The sequence below is a fragment of the Quercus lobata genome, chromosome 5 (assembly GCF_001633185.2).
Source record: "Quercus lobata isolate SW786 chromosome 5, ValleyOak3.0 Primary Assembly, whole genome shotgun sequence".
Lineage (NCBI taxonomy): Eukaryota > Viridiplantae > Streptophyta > Magnoliopsida > Fagales > Fagaceae > Quercus > Quercus lobata.
The window spans coordinates 74,919,126-74,941,718 of NC_044908.1; the positions used below are offsets into that span (position 1 = coordinate 74,919,126).

General features: G+C 33.3%; 2 protein-coding genes across 2 annotated transcripts; both read left to right on the top strand.

Annotated features, from left to right (window-relative positions):
* Positions 1 to 3,248: 3,248 nt before the first annotated feature.
* On the top strand, positions 3,249 to 5,112 carry LOC115992036 (probable xyloglucan endotransglucosylase/hydrolase protein 8). Its single transcript, XM_031116075.1, has 4 exons — positions 3,249 to 3,539; positions 3,673 to 3,773; positions 3,876 to 4,078; positions 4,618 to 5,112. Exons 1-4 carry the CDS (start codon positions 3,275 to 3,277, stop codon positions 5,018 to 5,020), a joined length of 972 nt encoding a protein of 323 aa, XP_030971935.1. The 5' UTR covers positions 3,249 to 3,274; the 3' UTR covers positions 5,021 to 5,112.
* A 14,451-nt stretch (positions 5,113 to 19,563) lies between these two features.
* Positions 19,564 to 22,138, top strand: LOC115989289 (cysteine-rich PDZ-binding protein-like). The gene is made up of 4 exons (XM_031112962.1): positions 19,564 to 19,672; positions 19,815 to 19,932; positions 21,450 to 21,541; positions 21,828 to 22,138. Exons 1-4 carry the CDS (start codon positions 19,657 to 19,659, stop codon positions 21,890 to 21,892), a joined length of 291 nt encoding a protein of 96 aa, XP_030968822.1. The 5' UTR covers positions 19,564 to 19,656; the 3' UTR covers positions 21,893 to 22,138.
* Positions 22,139 to 22,593: the final 455 nt, after the last annotated feature.

The following is a 22,593-nucleotide window of genomic DNA, read 5'->3' on the forward strand; positions in this document are numbered from 1 at the left end:
CACGGCCCTCTCTTCGTTCGAGAACCTGGTGTGGATCGCCATGCTGGGAGCCCATTGACTCCGCTTAGCGTAGGCCAGTATCTATCTGGTGCGGTCCCGCTGTTGTCTGGTGCGGACCTGCTTCTTCCATCATGAACGTTGTAACCGAATTTCCTTTGGCCTAGATCAAGCTCTTCCCACAGACGACGCCAATTGTAGGGACTGAAATTGTATTGATCCCAAAACCGGATTGGACTCAAACCTTAATGACCTAAACAATAAATTTGTAGAGCGTGGGTTGAAGAACTAGATTTATCCTAGAAGAAAAACGATTAATCTTAACGATGTAAGATAATATGACACAGACAAGATTATCGAATTTGTCCTCGGAACCAACTAGGTTATTTTTTGTTCTATGGTTTTCTTTTAGAAGTCTCTCGTATCAGAGTTCCGATCCCTCCTTTCAATGCATTCTTCCATATTATATACTGCCCATTTGGTGTCATCTTCACCACACACGTGTAGGTTAGACTCGGGGGACCCCTTCCTATCCCATCCAACACTTCCTGGAACTTTCAACCAGCAGCTGTAAGACTGCTTCATCACTGTTCAGGCATCACCTCCACATTAATGCGGCTAGAGAGTTGGTTGGGAGGCAATTAATGCGGAGGTAGCAGTTGTTAAAGATATTTGTTTATCTTTCCTTTCTTACCCTTGGCCCCATGTCCCACCTTTAGTGGTAATGTAGTTTCGAAGTGTGTTTGTGACAATACGGCGTTCAGGTCGTCCTCGGACACATATTTCCGAGAAAGATTTTGTCCTCGGACGAATACTGAACCCATCTCATGTGATATCTACTCCTCTTTTCATTTGGTTCCCCTTATAACCTTATGTGGGCATCCTCGAATGGTTTAACATCCTCGGATGGGCCACAGGCCCAGTTAACACGGTTTTAATAATTATTGATTAACTAGCCCCCACAATTACAATAAAAATCAACCCAAATAACAACAAGATTAGGCCAAACAACAACAAATTAACAAAATATTCAACAAAAACCCATTCAAAAAAACAAAAAATAAAAATCCCTAATCATTCTGGCTTATAATCCATTCAACCTATTCTAAAAAAATAATCATTAATTTCATTTTTTCTAAAAAAAATGATACTAAGAGAGATATTGTAACTGTGAGTTCTCCTCAGCAAAACCAACAATTCTACTCTTCTTGGTGGCATAACTCTCTCTCTCTCTCTCTCTCTCTCTCTCTCTCTCTCTCTCTCTCTCTCTCTCTCTCTCTCTCTCTCTCTCTCTCTCTCTCTCTCTCGTATTTTATTATTCTTAGTTTAGCATTCGCAGTTTTTATTTTATCTCTCATTTATCTTTTTTTTAGTTTTGTTACTAAATAAAATTGTAAAATTTCATATATATAATTTTTTTAATAATATCCATATATTCAAGTACTTTTTATTATATTTTATGCAATTTAAATTTCTTACTTATTGCATTTCTCACTTCATGTGATTACCAAAAAAAAAACTTATTTCCAGCTGTGCAATGACAATGTCCACCAATAATAAAGTTTCCCAATGGTTTATTTGGTGGCTCCTGTGGCCTGCCCTTCATGATCAGGAATCTGACCGACCTGGCTGGCATGTGGATCTTCCTAAGTCAATGTTTCATGTTTTGACCTTTAATCAATTGGCTAATTATAATTAAGCCATTGGGAATTAATAAAAGGTTTATAAGCTGTTTTCACACTTGCAAAAAAAGTTTTTTTTTTTTTTTTTTTTTGAGAAAGCGGTAAGAAGACAGGGTTTATTTTGTGAGTAATGTTGGGTACATTAACTTTGGTATAGTTTGTGTCACAACTCGTCATATGGTGAGTTATGATTAGTAAGGATATGTCAGTAAATCGTGTGGGGGCATGTTCTTACCAATCATAACTTGTTATATGACAAGTTGTAGTATAAAATTGTGTTAAAATTAATGTACTAAGTATTACTCTTATTTTATAGGACAACAAAGGATATTATAAAAAAAAAAGAAAATCATAATAGCATATCCTTTTCTTGGTTATTGTAATTGCATGTTGGTCATGTTTATACCAATAAAGCAAGTCTTCCGTGTCTCTGATGCAACTTGCAAGGCACAAATTAACTTCCTTCGGTAAATATTTTTGTTTAATAGAGGTTAATGCTAATTCCAAGTTAAAGTAAAAGACATAAACACAAAGTACTTTATGTTAAAAGAAGATTAAAGAAATATTAAACACTGATAAGACCCTCTTTTTAACTTTTTGACCAAACACAAATCTATTGTAAATTCTTAAAATCTACATTTAAGATTCTTTTGTTTCACAAGATAGCTAGTTCTTTTAATTTCAGACCGCCAAATCCAGTTGTCGAATTCAAGAACTTTCTGATTATTGTATGACCAATCAAAATCACACCACGCTCTTAGATGCAAACACATGGAGCCCACCTCCATTTTTAATTTCTGCCAGAACCCCTTGGAGGGCAGCCTGGCTTTCTCTAAGTTCCAGTTCGGCACTTACCCATTTTTTGTATTTTCATTTTCATTTCAATTCCTATATTGCCCTTGTCGGTACTTAGTACTTTCATTTTTTTTTTTCTTTTCTTTTTTTTTTTTTTGCCTCAAAAATAAAAAGTACTTTTAGTTTTGATAAATGTCAAAGCATTGAGTATAATACTAAAACCCCCATTTAAAAAAAAAAAAAAAAAAGTATTGATTAATACAGTGAAGGGATGGTGTTCCCATGAACAAAAAGAATTGACTGAAAAGAAAAGCTACTTAGCTGCATAATTTATAAAATTAGAACAATTAATGAATGATTTTTATTTTTGTTATTGAAAATGAACTATTTCAATAGGCTTCAATCCACATATAATAAAAACAATCTTCCACATAACATCACGTTTGATTATTATCTTCATATGGGAAAAAAACCAGAAAAGAAAAAGAAAAAAGAGAGAGTTAAATATTATGGGTTATAATACATTTGTCTTATACTTTTTTGGGTCAAGTAATACAAGAAAGAAATATAACTCTATAAGACTAATTTTCTTTTCCCCATATTCATATATAAATCATAAAATTTGATGTAGAAAACATTTAAGTAACTATATAATATGACCAATTATTAGCTCATTATTGTCAAATAACGTTACAAACGTTTGAATAGTATTACATGGGCAAAAATGTACATATGAATAACTAAATTATTAACCAGACAATCTTCATGTGCAAAATCCTTGTTCAAATACAGACCATTTAATGCAACTGCTTCTCACAGATCCCAGCTTAGAAGCCTCTTTCTCTTCACCCAAAGTCCTTCACCCCAAAATGGAAAGAAGAGTCTCTCCAATGCCCACTCTTCTTTTCATTGCAGCTCTAATGGCTGCTTCTTACTTTATTATATCTGAAGCAGCTGATTCTAAAGGATCATTTCAAGACAATTTCGATATAATGTGGTCTCAGGAGCATTTTTCAACCTCCCCAGATGGGCAGATCTGGTATCTCTCATTAGACAAAGAAACAGGTAACACAAATATATACACAAGATTAGCTATACTTAATTCTATTTTTGCTTGCTTTAGTTTAAAGATATAGTCTTTGTGATAAGAAACTTATATAGTATAGTTTATGTTTTCTTTTATTGTATTGTTGAATAGGCTGTGGATTTCAAACAAAGCAAAGATACAGATTTGGGTGGTTTAGCATGAAGCTCAAGTTGGTCGGAGGTGACTCTGCCGGTGTAGTGACAGCTTACTATGTAAGTCTTTGACATTGAATCTTATTGCTTCATATTTATAGCATTTGTATTTGTAATTAGAGAGTGGCTAATTAAAATGATTGGAAAAAATTTATGTTGTAGATGTGCACTGAAAATGGGGCAGGGCCAACGAGAGATGAGTTAGATATTGAGTTCTTGGGGAATAGGACTGGGCAGCCTTATCTTATTCAGACTAATGTGTACAAGAACGGGACTGGTGGCCGTGAGATGAGGCATATGCTTTGGTTTGACCCCACTGAGGATTTCCATTCCTATTCTGTCCTCTGGAACAACCACCAGATTGTGTAAGTTTCTCTTACCATTGAAATTCACTCTTTTTTCTCTGAGCTACTTGTTCAGATTCTCCTCCCCACTTGTACATGTGGTTACTCATCAAACACTTCGATGCAGTCACCATAAATATCGGAGACAAAAGATGTCTTAGTTACTCTGTTGCTTTTGACTGAATGAGTAATACATAGACACAAACATTTTTCACAATTGTTAACATGTCCGGTTATGATTGAAGCAACTTTTCAGCAGTCACAAGTAAACAGTGTGAAAATTTTGTGATTGGTGGTGTACATATGTTTATCAAAATTCAACCATATACATGTATTGGTCAAAACTTACGCAGTTGAATTTAATTATACTTAAGAAAAAATAATAACATTCCGATTGTGTTACATTAGTCCATACAATTACATGATTGAATTTATTTGAGAAACTTAAGGTATGCACCAAAGTTTTGTATACAAAGAAACAAGGGGAAGTCTAACATGGGCTTTGGAAGAACTTATACTGACAGTTACTAACTTGAATTGCTATTCAAATATGCAAACAGGTTTTTTGTGGATAGTACTCCCGTAAGAGTGTTCAAGAACAATGGGGAAGCAAATAATTTCTTCCCCAACGAAAAGCCCATGTACTTGTTTTCTAGCATATGGAATGCCGATGATTGGGCCACAAGAGGTGGGCTCGAGAAGACAGACTGGAAGAAGGCCCCATTTGTGTCCTCTTACAAAGACTTCAGTGTTGATGGTTGCCAATGGGAAGATCCATACCCTGCATGTGTTTCAACCACCACTCGAAATTGGTGGGATCAGTATTCTGCTTGGCATCTCTCTGATTCTCAAAAAATGGATTATGCTTGGGTGCAGAGAAACCTTGTTATTTATGATTATTGCAAGGACTATGAAAGGTTCCCCACATTGCCGGTAGAGTGTTCATTGAGTCCATGGGATTGATGAGCAAAGTGATAAGGGATAAATACTACTTTATTTTTTATTTATTTATTTTCATATTTCATATTACATTGGTAAAAAAATGTGTAGTTTTGTGTCATTATTTTATTTGATTATTATTTAGATATTTAATTTATTCAAATTTTTATTTTGAATTCAAATATCTTCTTTTGCTAGATTTACATTTATATGTTGAGTTGTGACTTTAAACTTCTTACAAAAGTAATCAATGAAATTACTATATAGAGTAATGTCACACAAAACTAAGGCCAGCTTATCTTTTGATGTTGAAACTTGTTTAAAGCTTAGAAACTTTGAAGTTCAAACTTCTCTCATAAATAGTTGAAAATTTATTTGTATGTTAAAAATAAAGTAGAATGGCCAAGTATGAATAGCCTAAAAATATTCAAATGTTGACATTATAAATTTCCATATTTTCATATACTTCTATTTAAATAAAGAATTAGATATGTGTGTAGATTCATGAAATAAAAATAAAAATAAAAATAAAAATAATTTATTTTCATGTTTATGTTTATTTTTATCATGTTTTTGTTTAAAATTTTTTATTCAAATAATGATAAATATTAATTAATATATTTTTACTCTTTTTCAACCTTTAAATTTATGTATAAAAAATAAACAAGTAAGTTGACATTTATTAGTTATATGATATCCTTGATACATGCAAGCCACGCCAATAAACATACAAAAGCAAAATAAAATTAATTAGTCGCTAATCCGTGCGATGCACGGGAAAGTTCCTAGAAATGCTAAATGTTTTTTTTAATCAAATTAAATGCATTTTTTGTTGGGTTGAGATAAATTTAGTCAACTTAAATGAACCTTTTCGCTTTGGATTTTAAGGAATAACTCACACAAAAAGGAATATACAAATTTCATTAGGATTTGAGCTGGTCAACCAAGGTAGGTGTGCGTGTGTCTTTATATATATATATATATATATATATATATATATATATATATATAGTGACCTTGTCAAATATTTCTTAATCTGCCAACAAAGCAAATTATTGCTCATTTGAAGCAATTTACAATGTTCATTCTAGGCAGAAGCTTACATACTTTTTGTTGTTGTGAATTACAATTTGAGTAGATGAAAAATAATATGATGTTCTATCACTAGTTATTGCCTTCACAACAAAAAGGGTAAAATTTCAAATCAAAAGATTACATATCACATTTAAAAGAAACACTAACAAAAAGTAAAATATATGACATGCACTAATAACAAATGATCATAATATTCAAAGAGTTTTGTAGATCAACAACAAAATCTTATTAAATTGCTGGGGGCAAGTTCACTAACTATATTTTATCAATGAAAATTATTTTCTTCATAAGACTTGTTTAAGTTATCATATTAAATATGAGAAAACAGGTGCAAGCATATTGTTGTTGACCACACAGTATCACAAAGAGTCTCTCTTGGATTGCTTCATTCTTCTTTGTGCTCTACAACTAAAGCTCCTCCATCATAAGCTTCCTACCTTGCAAAACTGTGCAGACAAAAGTAGAATTCCAGAATTTTCATTTCCTACTTTTGCAACCCTCAACAAAAGTTAAGATTCATGATTTTATCAAAATCTTGCATGCCTTTATTATTAAAATTCTCAATATATACACCATTAGCATAGATACAAATTTATTCAAAAGCAGCCTTATTTTAAAAACACCATAATGCAGAAATATCACCAACAAATAATCATAATATTTGAAGAGAGATGAATGAAGCAAAATAAAAATAATTAAAATTCACAAAATGAAGAACCAAATATCAAGAGCATAGAGGGAGATTGTTGGGAGCAGAATTAACAAACCTAACATAAATTGTTAAGATTTTAGACTCAATTGGAAAGGAAGTAACTCTAAAAGTTTTAGCTTGCCAAGCTTTCTTGCATTGTTTTATACCTCCTGGAGCAAGGATATCAAGGGAGTTACAGGATGAGCAGATAACAGACCAAACAAATTGGCTCGTATATCAACCATGAATAACACACCCAAACTTATAAAAATCTAAATAGATTAAAATGTTAGATTGAGAAAGAACTTAACTGTTTATTTATAACTGTAAAAAATGTTTAAGGATTTCCAAAACTACTAAAGTTTGTCAGGGTTAACAAATTTTATACACCTATGGGAATCTAATTCTTTTCAATCCAGTCAAAGAATTAGATAAACAAACAAAAAGAATAGAAAGATATAATACCTGTTTTCAAAGTTTTCAAGGGCTTTAACTAATTCCTCATACTTATATTCCTTTATCTCCACCTCTACTTCTACTTTCTCCACCACTCCTGCACCTTTTAAAATGCCAAAATAACCCAACGACGTCGTTTAATGCAATATCTTTTAAATTAAAGCATGGACACAATAAAAATGAGTGAAAAAGATCATAAATTTATGTAAACATTCAAAATTTTGGGAATTTAGATTCAAATTCTGTAATAAGAACAAAACAGTCGGGTATATTATCTTAAAGGTGCTGTCTAACACAGAATAGATTGGGTTGCCAAGCTGTTTGGTTTTTCCTTTAGAAATGATGTACGGTAGCTGTTAGTTTGAGTTGAAGCCAAGAGAAGAATTTTTTTAGATACAAAATATTCAAAGGCAGGTTGTATGATTGAAAACAAATATTTTACCTTCCAACCATTTAAAAGAAATATTTTACCTTCTCACAATGAATTATTGGAAAAACAACTAAAAACAATTATAATGAGTATAACAATCGCAATAAACAATATGTTCCAACCATTCAAAAGAAATATTTCTTTTATTTTGTATAACAACTCAACTAAGTTAAATATACTTTTTAAAATGAAAATAGTCTAAAAACAAAGGAGTTTTTTTTTTTTTTTTTCTCTTTTTTCTTTTATTTAGCAAGTAAACAGAATAATGAACAAATATAGATTTCATAAACAAAACTATCTACATCAGACAAATAGTGCAATACATGTATTAGTAGCAAAGTAGTAAATGATCTGATTAATGGTTTTATATTGACTATTTATATATAAATTTTATGCAACAGGAAATTTTTTTAAAAATCTTTTACAAAAATTGTTAACAAACCTTGAGTCGATGCAGTTAAGTATGCAGCTCTTTATCCAAAAATGAAAGTAGAACCTACAAAATAAGTATTTTTTTTTAGTTTTTTTAATTAAAATAATTTGTAAAAAACAGAATAACGAAGATCAATAATAGTGCAGTAAATAACCACCTAAATCAAGTTAATACCTACTCACAAAAAAAACAGCGAGAGAATTAACTCCTACATCCTTTGCAACTCCAAGCACGCAAAAAAGAAAGTAACATAATATATATTTCTAAACCTAGACATGGATCAATGTATGTCTGTTTGTGTGTAGTACCAAAATGTTCAATTTCTCAAAGAAAAGAGGTACTGGCTTTGCAATCTTTAATAGTCGGAAACTGATTCACATGCTCTGGTGCATTATGATTATAGAGGTACAGAACTACAGAGATTGCAATCTTTAGGAGGCAGCAAACAAATGTGCAAGATCTGGAAGACATCATCAAAAACAGGTCATTCTAAGCTTTAGTAGTTGGAAACAGATTCACATGCTCAGTAGCTAATGTGATATTAGAACTAAAATCAAAAGTCATATCAAGCATAATTTAACATGAAATAAAAATTGCAAAGTGGAAACAACATTAGAAATTAAGATACCATAAACAAAAATGTAATCAAAAGAAATCATAATACCATCACTTAACTGGGAAGAAGCCCAAGTTTGAAAAACCCCCACTAAAGTATTCAATTTGTACCACAATAAAACATAGAAACAATAAATATATTAGTAAGTATATGAAAAATTGATAATCACAATCAAATTCAAAAATCAAATGGAAAGACATATCAATCTCACTATCCATTGGACTGTTTTTGTAAAGAGAAATGCATGTTTTAATTTACTGTGTAGTTTTAGAGAAACAAAAAAGAAGAAAACAGTTCTTGACAATATCTGAGGACCTTAAACTATCATATATTATGAACATTCTCTGTTAACAAAAAGAATTTTTCTTTCAAAAAATCACATGCCCAAACATAAGCGTAAATTTTTTATAAATCCAAACATAAGCCTAAATTAAAACAAATTCAGACAAAAAACGATATTAAAAACTCCAGCAACCTGAAACGGAAACAAACCCCAGTAGCAACCCAAAATAAATTAATTAAACAAACCCCAGCAGCAGCCCATAACTATCTGCAACACACAGCCCATACATGTCACTAAAAATTCTGAAAACACAATCTACAACAATATGAATTAATTTTTCAGCCAAAATAAATTAATCATCAGGTCGACTCTTAGGCCTTTCAAAAACATAGAAAAAAAATTAAATCGATACCATCTCCACCATGAAACCCATCGATATTTACAATATTTTCTTACCAAACCTGTAGAATTTGAAATCCCTAAATCGATAGAAAACCTAATTGAAGACATATAATTAAAACATAACTTTGAGGCTCTGTTCCATTTAAACCAATTTCAATTTGAATTTTAACCCATATCAATCAAATAAAATTGAAACTTGAAAAAGATCAAATTGGAATTCTTCATACCTGAAAAATCGTCCAACATCAAAAACGGAAGGATCCAAATTCGTCCAACATCAGAAACGGAAAACGATCCAAATTCTTCAAGTCAGTCCTGAAAACCAAATGCCCAGAAAGGGGGCCAAAAAAATAATCAATGCCCAGATGATAAAAACTCAAGAACAAAATAACCATGAATCAAAATTGACATTAGCCAGAGGAGTTGTGGCTGAGAAAAGGAGGGAGCTGCATTGAATGAGAGAGCTAAAGAAGAAGATGAAGCAGATGGGAGTGAGCTTGAAATAGAGAGAGTTTGATCGAGGGTTTTGTTAGGGCTGATTTTGCGTTTGAGAAATAGGTTTAAGATAGTTGCGGTTTGTAATTTGTATTTGGTGGGAAAAAAAAGGATTTATTATTATTTATTTAAGTATGGGTTGAAACCTACGATTTGTAATCTGTATTTGGTGGGAAAAAAAAAGATTTATTATTATTTATTTAGGTATTACTAATGTGGAAAATTGTGGAAGCTTTTTAAAAATTTATTATAATTTATTAAGGTATTGCTGACGTGGAAAATTGTGGGAGCTTAAAAAGTTTCGGTTTTTTATTAAAGTATTGCTGACGTGAAAAATTGTGGGAACTTAAAAAGCTTCGGTTATATATATATATATATATATATATATATATATATATAGACTATAATTATTTTATTGGAATTTAATTACAATGATAATTTTAAAAAATGCAATATAACATTATACACCTTGGCACTTTGTTGTTATTGCAATTGTGTGGCATGTACCCATTTCACCAAAAGAAAAAATAAATAAATAAAAATAAATAAATAAATAAATAAAATAAAAATCAACTGTGTCCTTTGGTATTTCTTTCAATTCGAGAATTATAAAATAACTTAAGTCCAAACTAGTCGCAACAAAATATAGATTATAACTTACTAGAGCTAAAACATGATAATATATCTAAAACTGAACAGCTACACTAACTCTCAAAAACTTAATGGAAATTGGTGTTATGCTTTTTACTTTAAGCACACTCGACATATAACTAAAAAAATAAAATGTATCAAAGCTTTATTTTTTAAAGAAAAAAAATGTATCAAAGCTATCAACTCTAAATCTATGATCGCTAATAATATTTAAATTAATATCTTTTTATTATTTACACGTACATTAAAAAAAAAAAAGATACTTATAAATGAACCCATAAGTGTGATTCCTAGTAGTGTCGCAACGTGATCAACTAATTTAGGAACCGCATATGACATGAATTTGTAGTCCACAATATTTTGACCAATTTAGACTATGGTTGCCAACTAGAAAGCAGAAACTCATCTCTTTCAAATTGACTTCTTTGGAAGATTAATAAAATATCAGTGATTTTCCTTTTTGGCTTCAAATGAGCCTTGCAAGTGAGAATAAAAATTTCATCAAAAACAATTTACATCTAACATAAAAGGTAAGACTATCTTTAGATACTTAAAGTTGTTTAAAACTTAGAAACTTTGTTGCTTAGCTTCTTTCTCATAAATAGTAAGAATATCTTATCAAAAAAAAAAAAAGTAAGAATATGATTTATTTAGAAACGAAAGAGAAAACAGTATGAATAGCCTTAAAAATTCAAAATTTGACATAGAAATTTCTATATTTTCCTATGCTTCTATACGAAAAATTTGTAACATATGTGTTTGTGGAATCAAATTAAAAAAATATATATTTATTTAAATGTTTATGTTTAATTTTATGATGTTTTATTCAAGTGTTGTATTCAAAAATAATAATTTTAAACAAATATATTTGTAACCCTTTTAGATTGTTTTAATTAGTATGAAAAAAAAAAAAAAAAAAAAAAAAAAAAAGTTGGAATTTCCCAAACTTTTTTTTTATAAAAAAAAATCAATATTTTATAGATCCATAGTGGTCGTGTGTGTATATATATATATATATATATATATATATATATATATATATATATATATATATATTTAAGGCATAATCTTTGGTGTCTTAATTCTTTAAATGATTTTTAGAGCATGAAGATTATCCAACTTCGCCTTAGTGTGTCCCTTTCTTAAGAATACTTTTATTGATAATGGTTTACAGTTAGCTAAAAGAGCAAAAGTGAGTTATTTACAATGTCTTAAACACCATAATTTTAGCTAGGAAAAAGTTAATTTGTAGGCAATGGCTACAAACTCCCACTAAAAAAATTAATATGGCTACATAATTTAAAAAGTCTAAAAATTGAATTGCATTTTTCTTAAAATATATGTTAAACTTCGTTCAAATCGAATATTATTTACTATTTAATCCATAAATTTATTTTATATGCATAATTAAATATTACAAAAACTTGAAATTTAAACATTTGATTGATGATATATTTACTGATTTTTTTTTTTATCTTTTTGAAATTTTGCAAACATGAAAGATATTATAAGAAAATTTAATATAATGTTGGATTTGTCAAAATTCACATCTAATAAAATAATTGGGAATTTTGTAGCCATTGCCAATGTTAGTGTATAGCGTATAGCTTAGACTAATTTAGCCCATTGGGCTTAGCCCAGTATACAGTACTTGTAGTTTACTCCTTTTACTTGTACTGCACACATATCTAGTCTATATAAGGCTCTCTATTGTACATTATTTCATACACATCAATATACAGACTATTCAGTCTTTCTTTCTCACTTTACATTCTTAATATGGTATGAGAGCCAATCCTCTGACTTTCTGGTTCCTGTGGACATCTCCGGCGTTCTTCCGCTGCCCTCACCTTCATCCAGTAGCCACTGTCAGAAGTGAGTCACCGCCGTCACGCCCACAGTCCCAGCAACTCTCGAATCTCATTATTCTGCTCATCCAACTGTCAAAGCAAAGGCATTGAGTGACAAAACAGACAATCCCGAGCAAAACCCAACCAAGAACGGCCAGAAAACACTTCACACGCGCCTCCACGCGCCGCCTGAAGTTTCTGCCTCATGAGCACGTGCTCCACGCGCCGCCACGTGCCGTCACTCTCACTCACGTGCCCCGCGCGCCAGACCAGACGTCCTCCACGCGCCACATGCGCTTACACGCGCCCCACGCGCTAGCTTCGTTTCGTGAATTGCCACGTCAGCCCTAGTGTGACGTCACCCTGCCACGTCAGCCGTTGACTGGACCAGACCTGACCGTTGACTTTGACTTGACCGTTGACTTTGACCGTTGACCGTTGACCAAGTCAAAATTTTTCAACAAGACCTGTCTTGCTCAGTTTTCGCGTAGATTCTGATTTTGGGCTCCGTTTCTGCATTTGAGGTATCTAAATCTCACTTTTTGGTCATTTTCTTCATTATGGCTCAACAAAGTGAACGAGATATCATACGTCCTATCACCATCATATTGGATGGTCCTACTAGCTATCATGCATGGTCTCAGAATATGACCGTCTTTCTCAAGGGTCGTAAACTGTGGAGATATGTGACTGGTTCAATTCCTAAGCCAGTACCAAACCCTAAGTCCAAAGCCACAGCTGCTGAAGAGTCTTCCAAGACTGCTATTCCAACAGATGATTATGAAGAACGTCTAGAAGAATAGGAGAGTATTCAGAGTAAGATCTTATCTTGGTTTATCAATACCTCTATTCCCTCCATTCATAATCTTCTTCCTCGTCTTGAAACTGCTGAGGCTGCTTGGAAATTTTTGGCCGATCATTATAACTGCACTAATGATTCAAGCTTGGAGTTTCACATTGAATCAAAACTTTATCAAATGTGCCAAGAGACAGGTCAGTCTATTTCTGATTTTTATTCTCAGACTTCTACTATGTGGGAACAACTCTCTACTGCAGATCCTCCACTGGTGTGTTCTAAGGACATTGAGCTCTTTGTCAAATATCGGGATCGCCGTAGATTTATGCACTTCATGATGGGTTTACGTGAGGATTTTGAGCCTACTTGGGCTTCTCTACTAAGCCGGTCTCCTACTCCTTCTCTTGATGCTGCAGTAAAGGAGCTCATTTCTGAGGAGAATCGTCAGCCCACTTATCACATGACATCATCTGATCATGTCTTGGCTACACCCTCACCACAGCCTCCCATTGTTGCATTCACTACTCCTCCGCGAATAAACTCCGAGCGTCCCACCTCTCAGTCTTCCAAAGGTGCTCATTGCTAGTTTTGTCGTGCCAAAGGCCATGACATCTCTGTTTGTCGTAAGCTACAGAAATTTGTGCAAGAGCAGAATAAAGCTTCTCTTCCCCAGGCAGCTGCTGTATGTCCTTCAGATCCATCGGTTCCTACAGGTCCATCTTTGGCTTTCTCACTTACTACGGCTGATATTGAGGCAGTTGTTCAACTGGTTTTATCCCGCACTTCCACTGCCCTTTCTGTCACCTCAGGTAAACAACCTTAGTTTTTTGATATTGCATGTTGTAACCATATGACTCCTGATGAATCCCAATTTTCTGATAAGGCACCCTTAGAACATCCAATCACCATTTACACTGCTGATGGAACTCCTATGCCTGTTAGTCATAAAGGAACAATCTCTTCTCCTTGTTTATCCCTTAGTGACACTTTTCATATTCCAAAGTTATCCCTCAATTTGCTTTCTGTTGGTCAACTTTGTGAATTAGGCGTAGATCTTCTATTTACTAATCATGGTGTGGATGTGCAGGATCCCCGAACGGGTCAAGTGCTTGGGACAGGCCGTAAGGTTGGTCGCATGTTTGAGGTTCATGACTTGAAGATTCCTTCACAAGTTGTTTCTGCAGTTGCTACCACTGCCACCTCCTCACCTGATCTATGGCATGCTTGTCTTGGTCATCCATCCTTATCTCGTCTTCAGTTGTTAGCTTCTTAAAGTCATTTAGGTTCAATTCAGTTTTCAAAATTTGATTGTACTTCCTGTCATTTTGGCAAACAAACAAAATTGCCATTTAATAAAAGTGACTCCTTTTCTTCTGCCCCTTTTGATCTTATACATTCTGATATTTGGAGTCCTGCACCTGTTCCCACTGAGGGAGGATCTAAATATTTTGTCATATTTGTGAATGATTTTTCTCGGTATACTTGGATTTATCTGCTTCACCATAGGTCTGAACTTGTGTCTATTTACCAAACATTTCATAAAATGATTGAAATACAGTACAATCGCACTGTTAAAGTTTTTCGATCAGATAATGCTCATGAATATAATGATAAATCTTTCCTATCCTTTTTAGACAGACATGGTACTCTTCCTCAGCGGTCTTGTCCTTACACCTCTCAACAAAATGGTCGTGCAGAACGAAAAAATCGTCACATTCTTGATGTTATCCGCACCCTTCTCATTTCTGCCTCTCTTCCTGAGCGATTTTAGGGTGAGGCCGCACTCACTGCTGTGCACACTATTAATCTATTCCTTCATCAACTACACACAACAAATCACCATTTGAGCTTCTCTATGGTCAAACTCCTAACTACTCCTCTCTTCGGGTTTTTGGTTGTGCTTGCTTTGTCTCTCTTCCTCCTCATGAACGAACAAAGCTCCAACCTCGTACTCGTCTCTATTGTTTCCTTGGTTATGGTGTGTCTCAAAAAGGGTTTCGCTGCTATAATCCCATTTCTCATCGCCTTCGTGTCTCCCGTCATGTTGAGTTTTGGGAACATCGTCATTTCACGAGTCTTCAGCAGTTTCCTACATCTTCTTCCTCAGAGTCTCCCATTTTTACTGATCTTTTCCTTCCTCTATATCCTGAACTTGTGGAGGATTCTTCAGCATCGACTGCCTCTCCAGACGACTTATCTTCGGTTCTGTCTCCGGCATATGACCCGCCTGTCTTGGATCCTGTAGCACCACCCTCTCCTGAGTCTCCTATTGATCCTGAACTTTGTCGTTCCACTTGGGTAAGCATTCCTCCCCCTTATCTCACTGATTACCATTGCTCTTTTGCTCTTACCACTCTCTATGAACCTCACACCTATCGTGAGGCTCATACTGACCCTCTTTGGCAGCAAGCTATGAATGAAGAACTAGATGCCCTTCATAAGAATCACACGTGGGATATGGTTGATTTGCCTCCTGGTCAGTCTGTAGTAGATTGTAGGTGGGTTTACAAGATCAAGACCAAGGCTGATGGATCTGTTGAACGATACAAGACTCGCCTAGTTGCCAAGGGCTTTACTTAGGAGTATGGTATTGACTATGAGGAAACATTTGCTCCTGTTGCTCGTCTTACATCTGTTAGATGTCTCATTGCTGTGGCTGCTGTTCGCCGTTGGCCTCTTTATCAAATGGATGTGAAGAATGCTTTCCTCAATGGAGACCTCCATGAAGAAGTGTACATGCAACCACCCCCTGGCTATCCACACTCAGGCAATCAAGTTTGCCGCCTTCGCCGTGCTCTTTATGGCCTTAAGCAGGCTCCTCGAGCTTGGTTTGAAAAGTTTAGCTCAGTTGTTGCTCAGCGGGGTTTCACTTCGAGTCCTCATGACACTGCTCTCTTTGTTCAAAGATCCTCTGCTGGTATCACTCTTATTCTTCTTTATGTTGATGATATGATTATTATTGGAGATGATTCTGCAGGTATCCGCTTTCTTCAGAACTTCCTTAGTCAGCATTTTGAGATGAAAGATCTGAGCACTCTCAGTTATTTTCTTGGGCTTGAGGTTACCTCATCCTCTGATGGATACTATCTTTCCTAGGCTAAATATGCTTCTGATCTTCTCTCCAAAACCGGTGTCACTGATAACAAGACTGTTTCCACTCCTTTGGAATACAATGCAAAGCTCACACCCTTGGACGGTGAACCTATATCCGATGCTACTCGCTATCGTCAGTTGGTTGGCAGTTTGATCTATCTCACTGTTACTCGTCCAGATATTTCACATGCCGTGGGTATGGTTAGTAAGTTCATGGATGCACCTCGTTCTATCCACTATGCTGCTGTTCTTCGGATTCTTTGATATGTCAAACGCATACTTTATCATGGTCTGCATTACTCCTCTCGATTTTCTCTCGAGCTTCATGCTTATTCAGATGCTGACTGGGCAGGTGATCCGACTGATCGATACTCTATCATAGGTTTCTGTTTCCTGTTAGGTACTTCTCTGGTCTCGTGGCGCAGCAAGAAGCAGGATGTGGTTTCCCGTTCTAGTACTGAGGCTGAGTATCGTGCCCTTGCCGACACCACTTGTGAGCTTGTTTGGCTTTGTTGGCTCTTGGCTGACATGGATGCTCCACAGCCCACCGCCACTCCTCTTTATTGTGACAATCGTAGTGCTATCTACATTGCTCATAATGATGTCTTCCACGAACGCACTAAGCATATTGAGATCGACTGCCACATCACTCGCCAACATCTTAAGAAAGGAAATCTCCAGTTATTCTCCATCTCCTCTGCTGACCAGCCTGCTGATATCTTTACCAAGACTCACCCGCCTGGTCGTCTTCGAGATCTTATATCCAAACTCCAGTTGGCTTCCTCCTTGCCACCTCGAGTTTGAGGGGGGATGTTAGTGTATAGCGTATAGCTTAGACTAGTTTAGCCCATTGGGCTTAGCCCAGTATACTGTACTTGTAGTTTACTCCTTTTACTTGTACTGCACACATATCTAGCCTATATAAGGCTCTCTATTGTACATTATTTCATACACATCAATATACAGACTATTCAATCTTTCTCTCTCACTTTACATTCTTAACAGCCAACAAACTAGCTTGTAGACACACTTTGTTCTTTTAGTTATTATATAACTCTTCTTATGTTTTAATTTAATGTTGTTTTAGTTAAGAATTGATAGATTTTTTTAAAAATTATTGATTAGTTAGTAGCTAGTATAAAATTCATTTTAGATCATATTATTTTTTTTAAAAGAAATTATAATCTTAAAGGAGTCGAAATTATAATTTTTACTGGATATGTATTACAAACAATGGATCGTAAACTTATATAATCTTAAACTCATAATATTATTGTGGTCCAATGCAAACAAGATCGGATCTTAGACGCCTCTTGTATAACGACAAAAGGTTAAATATTTGCTTATGCTAACATTCGAAAAACGAGATGAATAAGTAATTCCATGGTGATTGAAAAAAAAAGACTAATTTCTTCATAGTAAATCTACAAAAGAGTTATGATTCATAATTTTGACCACCCACATAGACTTCGTGTTACCATGTGCCTTTATTTATAATTAAAGTGTAGTGGGATCGTGGTTTTTATGTTTTTTTTTTTTGGAGAATCAGTTTTTTATGTTGTTGAGTGAGAAGAAACATGAAAGTAAAAATAAATACGAAGATTTACTACTACATCCACAATAAAGCTCTTGATGGCTAAATTTTCTCTATTTAGCATTCTTGTTTATAATGAACCTAACATAAGATTTATATACTAAAGAACCCTGGAATTAACCATAAACTAACCAAGATTAATTTTATTGTTCTATAAGTACAAGAGTTTACAATTAGTTTGATTCACTTAAACCATAATATGTCTAACAATAGGCTTTAAAATGGTACAACATTGATGTGATTTGGGACATTTTCTCTTATGCTAAGTGTGAACATAATTAGTGATATATTAAAATTCTTACCTAAATTTAATACTATCTATAATCATTTATTTTTTTTTTTTTAATAAGATAGAATGTGTGATGATCTTTATTGTGCAGTGATTTTTTTTCATTAACTCACTTGCACAAAGATTAAAAAAACTTAAGTGGACATATGGCACAAATTTAAGTGGATAATTATAATGTGGTCTTCACATAAATTTAGACACATGACACAAAATTGGATTCCATAAAAATATAAATAATTAATCAAATTATTTTTAAAAAGTAAACATAATTAGTCACATATTAAAATTCTGCCTAAATTTAATACTACTTATAAACATATTTTTTTTCTAATTTTTAATAAGATAGAACATGTGTTGATCTTTGTTTTGTTGTGATTTTTTATTGAGTATATGTGATTAGTTTTATTTTTTTAATTTTATAGTTTGTTAATACTATATTGTTAATATTTTGTACTCATTAACTCATTTAGCACAAAGATTAAAAAACTTAAGTGGACACATGACACAAGTTTAAGTAGATAATTATGATGTATTCCCACATAAATTTAGACACATGAAGCAAAATTAAATTCTAATATCAAATTTTAATTGAACTTTCTTTTAACTTTGCCAATTAATATATATATTTCAACTGCTTGTAAGTTATTGGTTGAGTTGTGGTATGCCTTTTTAATTATTAGAATCTGTTTCCCACTTTTTTGGTGTGTGGTTGTTTCTAAATAATAATAAAAAAATAATAATTTGTATAAATTTTTTTTTTTGAGAATAATAATTTGTATACTTGATTCTTGACCTTTGATTTTTTTTTTTTTTTTTTTTGAAAATCTTTTTTATAACAAACAAAAATAGAATTCTTGAAACGTAGAGCTCATTACCTACCATTACCCCTTATCCATTCCCCATGTTCTACATCATTCTACGGAAGCCTACCAATTTTTTTACTATAAACGCTCCATCCAAGCCATGTATGATCCTTTTGAACCTTTGGAAACAAAGGTTGAAAATTGAGAATCAAATTATAATTTAACGTGTGAATAAATAAAAGTGAGAATAAAAAATTAAGGAAAACTATATGGTAATATCATATATATATATATATATATATATATATATATATTATGAATCCGAATATGGTTTTTTTTTTTTTTTTTTATAAGAAATTGTATTGATAAAGTGGAAACTGTAAATACAAGTAAAGGCCAATTTTTACATGATCCATTTAATTCAAGTGTAATAATATATTCACAAAATTTTTTATAATTTTACAATAAATCATGTAGGTTGCAAATTATTATTGGTTCTAAGTTTTTAGTTTTAACATGTACCCACCCACCCCTAAAATTAATTAATTATTTAGCTATTAAACCGACTCTTTCTGGGCTTTCCCCTGGCACCTATATATTAAGGCCCAAACGAAACTGTATAGTTAGGGCTCCGATTTTCTCAGAGCAAAAACAAAAACAAAAATTCACAGTTTTTGACGACAATGGTGTGCGAGAAGTGTAAGTTCTTTGATTTTTTTTCTTTTCCTTTTCCCCCAAATTTTCGATTCTTATATATTCGATTCCTCTAATTAATCATCAAATGCTTAATTTTATAATTGAGATTATTAAGAATAATTAATGATTGTTGTTGTTGTTACAGGTGAGAAGAAGCTAACGAAGGTGATAGTACCAGACAAGTGGAAAGCAGGTGCAAGCAACACCACTGAAGGCGGTGGCCGCAAGATCAACGAGAACAAGCTCCTCTCCAAAAAGAGCAGGTTTTTTTTTTTTAATTTTTTTTTTTAGTATTAGATTTTCTTGCTCTGTTGAATAATTTACTTGTTTGGGTTACTATGTTAGAAACAAAAAAAGGGTTTTTTTTTTTTTTTTAATTATTAATTATTATATAGAATCAACTAGAAGGAGTTTTTTTTTTTTTTTTTTAATTAATTATTGCGAAAGAGTTAGCTAAAATTGAAATATGTTATATTATGGTCCAATCTAATGAAATCAAGTTTGTAACTTTTGTAATGCCGGTGCGAAAGAGTGATGTTAGGCTAACTATAAATCTTACTAGGAAAATGTTGGGAATTTGGTTTTTTATTTATGTTGTTGATGCGACACCAATCATGTTATTGTCATGTTAGTTTGTAATCTTTTTGTAGTGGAAATTGGTAGTAAATTTAGTTTTTTTTTCGTCTAGTGAAAAGTAAATAAAGCAATTCTGGTGTGAATTTTGATTGATGAGATTTTGTTACTCATGACTTACTATTACTATCATGGGCACATTGTTAATATTTGTATTTGATTTTGTTTGTGCAAGGACTAAGGATTTGTGGAGCTTTTCTGGTTTTCCTTTGATATAAGTGTGTTTTTTGACATGGGTTTTATTGCAATGCATGCTGAAAGGGCTGTTTTTGTACCACAGCATTTGCAGTTTTGATTAGTTTCATGTTCGGCTACAAAACTATGATTATTGTGTAGATTTTGTTTAATTGAGTTCGTAATTACAATTGGAGAGATGGAGTGTAAAGGGATTTTGGTGAGTTCTGAACTTGCAAGCTCTTGCTCTATTGTGAGAATTGACTAGGCTAGATTACTACTGCACAAATAAAACAAGCACTGCAGCGAGTGATCTTGATTTTAAAATTCTAATAGTTGTAATGGGGTCTGTAGACGCATGTTCAAATTATAGGGCTAAGTGCAATTCCTGTGTAAAATAGTTTACATAAAATTTAGATCAACTTGAGTTGCATCAGATGTGTATCAGAGAGGACTGTTCTAGCAAATTGTTTCATCTTGTTATCTTCTTTAGTTCAGGTAATAACTAATAGCAAATATAGGTCACACTTTTAACTATTTAGTTGATGTTGTGCAGATATTGTGAAGGATTGTTGTGACGCTAGAATGAGTTAGATACAGAATTGGACAAATTTCACTCTAGGTCTAGGTACACCACAAATATTTTATGTGACAGGTTGCATATTGTGCATTGATTTGGGCAGATATAAGTTAAAATTTGTTGTAACAATGAGTAATGCTGTTGTGTACAAGAGTTCATGTAGCCGACTCACAATCAGTTAGGATCAAGGCTTTCATTGAGTTGAGTTGAGTTATAGCTTAAACTTTATTGTTGCATTCAATGGAGTTGCTAACTTTGTAATGCAGAATATATTTATTTAGTATGCTGATTTTCATGTAACATCTTTGCCTATTGTAGTTAATTTTAACGGTCAGCGTTGTCAATTTAGGTTTGCATTTTAATAAACTTATCAAGAGTATTTTTTCCTTGCAGATGGACTCCATACGGCAATACAAAATGCATCATATGCAAGCAACAAGTACACCAGGAAGCCAAGTACTGTCACACCTGTGCTTATTCAAAAGGTACTGACTATGATGAGCAATACTAGGGACATGACTTTTTTCACAATTTGCTAAGGTGGCAAGTTGTGATTGGTGCAATATCACTTTCATAGATGGCCCATCACTTATACCACTTATATTATGCATCAATCACAACATGTCACCTCAACAATTTATGAAAAAAGTTATGAATGATTTTGTGCCACTAAACTTACTGAATTATTATTTGATGTTGCTTATCTGTTTGGTAATTATAATATCTAAGGTTTCATGCTAGGAAACATCTTAAATGTACTTTCTTGTGCAGGAGTCTGTGCAATGTGCGGTAAGCAAGTACTTGACACCAAGATTTACAAACAGAGCAATGTATGACGCAGACCAGATACTAGCTGCCTTCTCTGTTAGTGCCTTTCCCTAAGTGAACTCGTCAAAATCATTAGAGGATGTAAACTTTCATTAACTATAACATGTATACTTGGTGTTAGTAATGAAGAATAGCTCATTTTATATTCTGATGCATTGTACTTGTAACCTAGATTATGGTGTTTCCATGTAAATTTATCTTTAAAATGGACAATTTCTTTCTGTAGATACAAGTGGCAAAATGTGCTTGGGTTTCAGATTTACTTTTTTTTTTTTTTTTTTTAAATCCTCATGCATTTGCCTTTAATCCCAGTTTAGCATGGAGGTAATGATCAGGTGGCTAGGTTATCAATTGTGGTATAGGTTTTGAAGTTGGTATTATATGTCTTTTCTTATTTTTTTAGTTGGCATTGATAGGTCTACAGTTGGTATTGCACCTCATCATCTGATTATCACTTATGTTTAGGGATGGCAACGGGTCAGAACAGGGGTGGATCATGGGTGCCTCGTCCTTACCCTGTCCCCTTTTTGGTACTGGAAAAGCCTGCTTGGAGTGGGATAGGTAGGGCCGAGGTAGAGGTATTTTGTCATTCTTAATTAAGTGAATTTGTCATTGATGAGATGGAGATGAAAAAGAAAAGGAAGAGGTGGCAGTGAGAGTGCCGAGTTTGCGATAGATTGAATTACAAATCTTGGTCGGAAGTGATAGT